Genomic DNA, 9,645 nt, shown 5'->3' on the forward strand with positions numbered 1-9,645 from the left:
ATCACCTTATCACCTTTCAGTCCGGGTTCCCCCACGTTTCCCATCAGTCCCTGCAAGACAGAGGCCAGGGTTCAGCTGTGAGGGATGTTCAAAACCCCACAAGTCAAGAGCCCTGGCATAAACCCACTGGCTTGCTGCGAGACCCCGTGCTGGAGGGCCCAGCCCAGAGGGCAGTGGTGCGGATTGAAGGACCACGAGAAGGGGCAGTTGACTGGCGAATTGAGAAGGGGCAGTTGACTGGCGAATCGCAGTGCTCTAGACACATCCAGGGGAGAAGGGTGCCGATGGGCTTCATGAGCCGTGTCACACGCCTGCTGGCCAAATGGAATCATCCCTGGAACGTGGTCCGGGCAATTTGAGCCCACCTTTCTCCTGCACGCCCATCCCACTCAGGGATGTCCTGAACTCACTGGCTTGCCATTATATAGAGTTTCTGTGCTCCTGGTAACGGCCCCCACTGGACTTTCAGTGCCCTGAAGTCCAGAACCAAGTCTGACTCATGCTCAGCTGGAGGACTGCTGTCCAACGAAGATGTCTGGCATACATGACATGAGGACGATGACCGGCTCTCAGGACTGAGAAGCACGGAGCCCCTGATCTGCCACGTTCCACCCCAGCCCCCCTCTGAGTGCCCCCCAACACCATATCAGGGTAGCCTTCCTTCCGGGCTGAAATGAGTCAGGGGGTGCCCAGCTGTGATGAGACTCGAATTAAGGGACAGGTCTTGTTTACCTTCATGCCCTTGGGTCCTGGGTAGCCAATTGGACCCAATGCTCCCATGTCGCCCTGGGAAGAGAAAGAGAAGAGGACGCCATGAGAGGTGGCTCACAGGAGGCTGGCCTGGGAAGGATTTCGAGGACGCAATCCCCCTGGGTTGATCTTGTAATTAGGCACGTTCATCTCCACTGAAGTACTGGAGTGAATTTCACAGAGGACCTCTCCCAAGTTCATTTCTTTTTTTTTTTTTTTTTTTTTTTTTGCGGTACGCGGGCCTCTAACTGTTGTGGCCTCTCCCGTTGCGGAGCACAGGCTCCGGACACGCAGGCTCAGCGGCCATGGCTCATGAGCCCAGTCCCTCCGCGGTATGTGGGATCTTCCCGGACCAGGGCACGAACCCGTGTCCCCTGCATCGGCAGGCGGACTCTCAACCACTGCGCCACCAGGGAAGCCCCCAAGTTAATTTCTTGATCGCTGCCCCTTTCACCACTCCTTTCCACCTCCTATTAGATTCTTTACATCCCATACTAGTTAAGGGACTCAGGGCATTTCACTGGGCTTCTGTGGACCCCGATCTCCCGATCTATAACATGGGGATAACGATCCCTCGCCCTGGAAGCTGTTGTGAGGGTTAAACAAGCACAGACAGAGGCTTTGACTCCTCCAGCTTCGTGAGGGGCAGGAACTTTCTGCTTCCAGAAGCTGGGCACCTCCTTGGGACAGCAGCAAGGAAGCAGTGGGGCTGTCAATCACAGACACCCGAGGTGCAGATGGACCCCGTAGGACACTAAGATCAGCGGGTAGGTCCTGGACCACAGGCTGGAGACCCAGCGTCAGATCAGATCAGACTGTCCAAGGCGGGAGCAGAGGAGTTCCTAGACCCCGGAGAGTCACGTTCCCTTCATGGGGGCCCCTTCACTGAGGGCTGGGGAAAGGCCGGGAGGCAGTGAGGGTATCTCGAGGCCAGACCACCTGTCCCACCTCTCCTCTGCTGCTCACTCACTGTGCGATTTCGAGGGTTAACCTCTCCGTGCCTCAGTTCCCTCATCTAAAACAGGGACTAATACTCTGCGCTTCCTAGAGTTGTTTGGAGAAGTCATTGACTTACATGTAGAAAGTACTTGGCGCTGCCTGGAGGCATTTTTGGTGGTTACAACCGAAGAGGTGCCGCTGGCATCTCCGTCGAGGCCCCACAGCAAAGAATTAGCTCAAACGCCAATAGCGTTGAGGTGAGAAACCCTGGTCTAAAGGGAAGGGGTGAATGGATTTTCTCTGAACAAGCCCACCCTCTTTCCCTGAAGCCTCGTCCTCACTTCCTGCCCTCCCCCATCACCACTGCCCTCCGCCACAGCCATCACAGTCAGCCCTCCCCCAGAGAAAGGGAGACCCTGAAATAACCTCTTCTCTCCCTTGTCCATCCTCTGTGACCGATCTGAGTGTCTGGCTGCTGTGTGAGCCCAGTCAATGGGCTTCACCTCTCTGGGCCTCAGTTTCCCACATCCCTGAATCAGGCTCCACAGAGGCCCCTGACAAATGCTCTGAAGCATTGAGGAACAAAGGCTGCTCCAGGTGCCCAGGTTCAAGAACCGGTTCCTGTGGGAGCTGCCTGGAGACAGCTCAGAGGGAGGCCGGCAGAGAATGAAACATCACATTCCTGCTGACTCCTGCGTAGCCTGTGCACTGGAATGTGCCCGGGAGAGAGACAGAGGGAAACACGTGGAGTGCACAGACGGCAACGGCAAGGCCTGGCTGAGGCAATGCGGATTCTCACCCCCCGCCCCCCTGAACCCACCTGATTGGGTCAAACCAAACCTAGCTGAGCCTTTGCCAAGGAACTCTGCTTTCAGTTCCCATCAAGTAATCTTATTAAGAAAGCGGGCTCTCAGTTTAACAGGTGATAATAGCGATACAAACGACACTGGCTGGTAAGCACTGTGTTACGCACTTCACATGCCTCAACTCCGTTACTCCTCACGACAGCCCTTCATGATCCGTCTGCTACTCTCCCCATTTTACAAATGAGGAAACTGAGGCTCTGAGAGGCGAGGGCTTCAGCAAATCACAGGGCTGGGCAGAGCTGGGATTCACACCAGGCAGTCTGTCCCCAGAGCTTCTAAGCAATTCTGAAGTAATCTTCGGAGAGGAGAAGCCAGGATCGCTGGCCAGGGAGAGGCTGGACTGAAGGAAAGCCAGCCCCTTAGAGAAGAGCATTTCAGCGGGAGGCTTTGGCCGCGGCTCCCCGCGCCCTCTCTCTTCCTGGAGGAAGGGAGCAAGGGGTGGCCACCCAGCATTCCCCGTGGTGCACAAATAAACAGACTAGGCCCTGCTAGCGCAGTTGGCTCCAATGGGGGCCGGGCCCTCGAGCAGAGAAGACCAGCCAGCAGCTCCGGGAACACAGGCTCTCTCTTCCCCGCTCCAGACCTGACGGCGGCTTGTTGTGTGGAGGGTGAATTCGGTACAGGCCCGACTGATGCCCACGTAGGTATCACACAGCCCGGCGTGTGCGTGCCACCCCTGCGAGCCTCTCCAAGGGGGTCTGTGTGTGGTGGAGGCATCCCACCCAAGAACCCATGGAAAAGGGGCTCTGGCTGGAGGGCACACGGGGAGAAGGTGGCCGCTTGCTCAGGGCAGGTCTTCTTCATGTGGGCAGGATCCCCACGTTGGACTATAAAAGCATGTGGGGGAGAACAGAGAAAACCTCAGGCCACATTCCCCCCAGTTCAGCCTGCAGATACCAGTCTGCTCCGTGCTCGATACTGTCGTTGGGCAGCTTGGCCAAGTGACACACAATATCACGTCCCACGAGAAAGAACAGTGAGCAATGCCTGTAATCTGGAACCTGTTCCCACGTTCGCCTAAACTCCCAGACCCTGCTCCACACACTTTGCCCTTCAGCTCGTTGACTCCCACCAAGAACACAACCAACCAACCACATCTGTGACCACCGAAGGAGCTCCTACTGTGTGCCAGGCACCAGGCCAGACACTTCCCAGTCTCATCAGCTCTGTTCAGACGCTCACCAACTGCTCACAGTAACCCCATGAGGTCAGCACCATCATTTGTGCCATTCCATTTCACAGATGAGAAAACCAAGGCTCAGAGTGAGGTGAAGCAACTAACCCAAGACTATGCAACAAGCAGGGGACACAGGCAGGGCCAGAACAGGTCTGTCTGTCCGTCTCGGCCCACAGACCATGCTCACAAGCCTGGGATTGACTCTGTTTACTCCAGTAAAGGACCCAAGGATGCCTTTCCTCATTGCGCTCACTCATAAGTGACAGGGTGTGAGGACAGGCTTGAGATTCAAAAACAGGCAAGAGTCCCACTCCGGCGTCCCATGTGCCGGCAGGCATCCAGGCTGGCGTTTGCCCAGGACCCCTGAAAGAAAACCTAGGGGGCTGCCATCACCCACCCTCACAGGTGCTGGCAGAGCTCCCTCCCTCCCTCTCTCGCACATGCCTTACCTTCCTGCCCTGCTGTCCCTCTGCAGCCGGGCCATCCTTGGCCACTGCTTCCTATACTGAGCGCTCCGCCCTGAGTTCACATTGTCCTCTGCCCTCACCCCCAGCATCACTTCCCTGAGCCCACAGGCCAGGTCAGGCCCCTGCCATCATGTCTGAGCCTGACCTGGCTTTCGCTCATGGCCTGTTCCATACCCATGACCATTGACGCGGGTGCCTATGTGGCCACTGCCTGTTCCGTGCCCCAGAGGAAGCCCTCACTAAAAGTGGCTAAATCAGTGGGTGAAAAAGAAACCTGCACACTACTCTCATTTACAAACCCTCTAGGTTAAAATCTGGCCACAGTGTTGCCTGGAACTGCCTTTTAAGGCAACGAGGCCTCTTTCCAGAAACTCTGATAGGGGGTCAGCAGCCTGAGGACAGGACCTGGGAACTGTGGCCAGTCCCGGCTCCTGTGTGGTCTTAATAAGCACCATCTCTCACACACAACAGCCGCTGGCACTGCCCAGTCCACACTCTAACATACTCTCTCCATTCAGCCCAGAAGTTGTGTGGAACTAGACGCAGCGGTGAAGTTCATGAGCTGTGAACACAGACCGAGCTCCAGCTTAACAGCTGGGTGACCTCGGGCAGGTGCTTAAGCCTCTCTGAGCCTCGGTTTCCTTGACTGTACGATTGTAATCCCACTTCCCACTCAGAGGCCTGCTATGATAATTAAATACCTAGCACAGGACCCAGCACACGAGGGGTTGGTAAATGCCAGCTAGTGGGGTTCCTGACCTTGATTTCCAGACAAAGAAATAAAGCCAGAAGATCATTTAGTAACAGAGTATGGTAGACTTGTCCACGATATCCCACATGCTGGCATTTGGCCAGATCACATATTCTTTGGGTCTCATTAAATGGAGAAGCCAAAATTCCCTTTGTGTCGCTCGGAAGAAAAAAAGACAGAAATTTTCTCTGTTGAGCAGATTCTGGAAACAGGCACACTTTGCTTGAAGCCCGGCCAAAGGGTTTCAGTTACTCAAAGGGGGCTGTTTCCAGGCTGTCTCTGCAGAGGGCCACCAGCGGCTTATGAGACTGGGGTCACACCGTCCCTCGCTGGCGACCTCAGGCTCCACTCAGCCTCCTCACGAGGGTGAACAGGCTGTTGCCGCCGCCTCAAGCAGCTCGAGGCTCCCAGTCTAAGGCGTGTCAAGCACACACAGAGCAGACAGAAGCTCCATACATGTTAATCTGTCCTCCCTCACCCTTCCTCCCGCCTGCAAGGACCCGGGGGACCGTGGAAGTTTCGACTTCAGTCTGCATGCAAATCGCTTCAGCTGACTAGACAGAAGGCATTGTATAAATCTGAATCCCCGCTAACATGATTGTCACTGTGTGGAATTCCCATTTGCTCAGCTAAAAACCCACATCCTCTGGAAAACCGTAGGTGACTCACGATCCCTCTTCCCTTTAGAAAATTCCTTTCCTCTCCAACTCTCTGGGGAAGCAATTTTTCCCCCAAGCACAGAAGCTGCTGTCCCCCAAAATCCAGGTCAGGAGTGGGTGCCTTGGGTGGGAGAGGGCACTGGCTTGGAGGAGAGTGGTGGTGACTTGGTGGGTGCAGGTCTAGCCCTGTGGCACCCCCAGGCACAAGGAGAAAGGAATGTCACCTTGGCAACAAAGGGGATTTAAAAACAGGAAGCGAGACTGAAAGTGGCCAGAGAAAGACATAAGGCAAAGGCGGGCTGGAGGTGTGGGGGGTGGACAGCAGCTCTTTGGAAAGGGGATCATGAGGGGGTGCAGGGCCTGAGAAATGCAGGGACACCCAGGGCTCACCCCTAGCTCAGGCCTCTCAGAAGGGGGGCAGGAAGAGAAGTGCCCTGAACTAGGAGTTGGGGGACATGGCCTCTGATCATGCCTCCATCTTCTCCTGCCCTGTGTGTGACCTTGACCTAGGGCCTCAGTCTGCCCATCTGCCCAATGGGACTCTCCTAAGAGATACTGAGCACAGGGTTGCCAGATTGAGTGAATAAAAATACAGGATGCCCGGTTAAAATCTGAGTGTCATAAACAATCAAACAAATGAATGATATTTTAGTATAAACGTGTTCTAAATATTGTATCTGAAATTCAAATTTCACTGGGCGTCTTATATTTTATCTGGCAGCCCTAACTGCGGAGAGCAAAGGGGAGCATCGGTGGGAAAGAGCTTTGTAGAGTCAGGAAGGCCAAGGGCTATGACGGCATGGTCTCCAGCATCTGCGCATTTGGCCAAGCAATATTCTTGCCCCTCTCAGCATCCAACCTAGTGGGCGCCAACAATGACAGACAGGCACACGTGCCAAGGATGACAGGCAAGGTACGTAAACATCCCTTCAGAAACGCTTTGGGGACGGGGATCATATAGCCTGAAGAAGGGGCCTTGGGAAGCACAGACAACAACCAGCTTTACGTCTCGAACAGCGTCTCCCAGGGGCAGGGAGATGAGCTGGGCTCAAAACACAGGAAAACCCTGCACAATGAGAGCTCTGTGAACGCGGACGGGCTTTCACAGGAGGGAGCTTCCAACACCAGGGTGTTCAAGTTGGAGTTTAATGACCGTATGACCAAAATGCTCCAGGAGGGAGTCCTGCTGAGCTTAGAGAAGGTTGGACCAGTAGACTTCTGAGATCCTCATTAACGTCAGGTTCTCTAACACTCATCGCAGATATTTCTTTTTCCAAAGCATTCAGGTCAGTGCCTTGTGCCAAAGAAGGTGCTCAGCAAAGGACATCAGGGATGACAAACGTATGACTCGTGTGTTGACACTTCCTCACCCCAAGCCAAGGCAGACATCACCGATTTGCAGCACCCTCTCCCACGAATTTCCAATGTGGCTTTGAAATCTTTCTCAATGCAGCACCCAGATGGCTGCTACCAGGCATAAAATACATTATGTGTGTGTGTAAAACATTACTACTAGTACGACTACTACTACTGAATCACTACATGTTAACAGTCCTTTATTATTAACAAGTAATAGTAAAATCATTCATATTATGATTATTATTAAATTTATTATTATTATAACTAGTGCTTCTGGAGTGCTTACTATGTACTAGGCACTATATATGCACTAGTTTCCTTAAATCCTCACAACATTCTCCCAAGTGAGGTACTAATATTATTCCCATTTTAAAGATGAAGAAATTGAGGTACGGGAGCGGGGGAGGGAGGGGTAATTGCTCAGAATTGTAATTAAATGAGTGCTAGAGCTAGGATTTGAACCCAGGTGATCTGGGTCTAGGGACTACCTTCTTAACCACTTGACTGGACTGGACCGGGTGTGTTTGTGATCCTAACAAGAGCAGGAGCGAAGATCCCATCTTACAGAGTGGATCCCTGAGGCTCAGGGAAGTGAGGCCGTAACTGAAGACCACAGAGCCCAGAGGAGGAGAGGCCAGGATTGATCTGACCTCCACCCTGACCCTGCCCTGGTTCTGCTCCCACCCACCTGAGCAGGAGCACATTGCCCATGGGAACCTCTGGGCCCTCTTGCCAGGACTGGTCACCCCTGAACAATGGGGCCCCCCGACTCTCCAGGGCCTTCCCCAGCCTCCTTCTCGATAGAATCTCTTGGCACAGTTGCTGGAGTAGCCAAAGCTGGCAGCCCATTTGTGAAACTAGGGAACGGTCCACTTGTGTAAGCCCCTCAGACTCACACCCCATGAGGTATGACCCCAAGGACAGAGGAGAGGGGGCATCAGACCCTCAGGGAAGCTCCTAGACTCATTTTCCAGGCTCGGGCCTGTCCCTGGCTCTTGGGGCCGGGCCCAAGGTCAAGACTAAGCCTCTGAAGGCCCAGCAGGGAGCCATTGTTTTGGCTAATAGCACCACCCCACAAGGCTACCCCAACCGGATGGAGTTAGAGGTCAGATTGCCTCTGACCTCCCCGCGTACGGGCCTCTCGGTCCCGGGCACACCAGGAGGCAGGAACAATGAAGAATATTTAACAATAACAATATTATAATAAATGAATATTTACTGAGTGCTAGACCTTGTGCCGAAGACAGTACAAGCAATGCCTCATTTAATCCTCACAGGCACCCCAAGAGGATTCCACCACCATACCCATCTTACAGATGAGGAACTAAGGCTCAGAGAGGGTAAGTGAATTGGTCCAGGTCACACAGCCAGGATGTGGCAGAACTGTGACTTGAACTCAGGTGGTCTGGCTCCAAAGTCAGTGTTCTGAAAAGGATGGAGAAGACTGTCCAGCATGGCCCAGAGCCTCAGCCCCTTTGCCAGTCACTTCCTTTGTCTGGACCTGAAGCGCCTCACCTGTCAAATGGGCACACTACCACCTGCCTAGACCTTGCTGCAGAGCGATGGACAGGCAGCAGGTGTGAAAGTACATGGCAGTCCCATGCTCCAAGCACCCATACTCATTTAACTAATGAAGAAAGGGGCTGGGAGAAGGCAGGTGATCCAACTGAAGCCACACAGCAGGCCTGTCTTCCCTGAGCCCCCTTCCTAGACTTGTCTGTCCCAGCTCCTCTGAGGGGACTTGTGGCTTGTTCCCCACACCCGGCATCCTGGCCCTCCCCGTCCCCAGGCATCTGTGTACTTACGACGAGGCCAGGGACTCCTAGGGGCCCTGGTAAGCCCAGTTCTCCCTGCAAAGAAAGAGAGACAAAGGTGGTTACTTGCTCTCTCTCCAGGCCACGCCCTCCACACCATCCTCCACGTGGGCACCTGGTGGAATCCTTTGGAGCTGACCACTCCTTTTTCCTGACTCTACTGAGCCTGGCCTGGAGTTTGAACGAGACCCTCCCCCCCTCTGCCATCAGCTTTCCACATCTGTAAAATGGGGAGGTTGGATTTCCAAATCCAATACCTTCCAATCGTAGGTGTGAGAATGGGCAGAATCCTGATCGTGGCGATAAAGACGCGCGGGATGCCTGACCCAGATCTCACTTCGCTCTCACTTTACAGACGGCAAAACTGAGGCTCCAAAGGTTAAGCAATTTCCCAAGGTCAAGTTCAAGGAAGTAACACAGTGGTGAGGGCACCAAGCTGAGAGCCACCAGGCTGGCCTCCCTCTCTCTCAGCCAGGAGGTGCTGGGGGCCCTCAGAGAACCTCCCCACCCCAACCTCCCACCAGAAGGAGGCTCTCCGGTTCCCACCTCCCAGGGCCTCTGAGAGGCTGCACAGCTCTTGCCTGGGAGTCAGGAGATGTGGCCGTGTGTGGCAGTGTGCAAGTTTCTGTTTCTCAAATCTCTAAAAATGGACATTCAGGGCTTCCCTGGTGGCGCAGTGGTTGACAGTCCGCCTGCCGATGCAGGGGACGCGGGTTCGTGCCCCGGTCCGGGAAGATCCCACATGCCGCGGAGCGGCTGGGCTCGTGAGCCATGGCCGCTGAGCCTGCGCGTCCGGAGCCTGTACTCCGCAATGGGAGAGGCCACAACAGTGAGAGGCCCGCGTACCGCAAAAAAAAAAGAAA

At 54.3% G+C, this 9,645-nt stretch overlaps 1 protein-coding gene across 6 annotated transcripts in view; it reads right to left on the minus strand.

Moving 5' to 3' along the window:
* COL27A1 (collagen type XXVII alpha 1 chain) overlaps nt 1-9,645 on the minus strand; it is a 143,851-nt gene that overhangs the window by 72,950 nt on the left and 61,256 nt on the right. For all 6 annotated transcript variants that reach the window (XR_003432530.1, XM_027105101.1, XM_027105102.1 and 3 more), the window contains 3 exons: nt 8,774-8,818; nt 733-786; nt 6-50 (listed from right to left, as the gene is read on the minus strand). Coding sequence is in view for 5 of the 6 variants with exons in the window: in XM_027105101.1 (XP_026960902.1) it covers nt 6-50; nt 733-786; nt 8,774-8,818 (144 nt within the window). In the remaining variant the exon portion in view is untranslated. The remainder of the gene's footprint in view (nt 1-5; nt 51-732; nt 787-8,773; nt 8,819-9,645) is intronic.

The sequence above is a fragment of the Aethalodelphis obliquidens genome, unplaced genomic scaffold (genome assembly GCF_003676395.1).
Source record: "Aethalodelphis obliquidens isolate GAN/ISIS:26980383/991018 unplaced genomic scaffold, ASM367639v1 scaffold7, whole genome shotgun sequence".
NCBI classification, from domain to species: domain Eukaryota; kingdom Metazoa; phylum Chordata; class Mammalia; order Artiodactyla; family Delphinidae; genus Aethalodelphis; species Aethalodelphis obliquidens.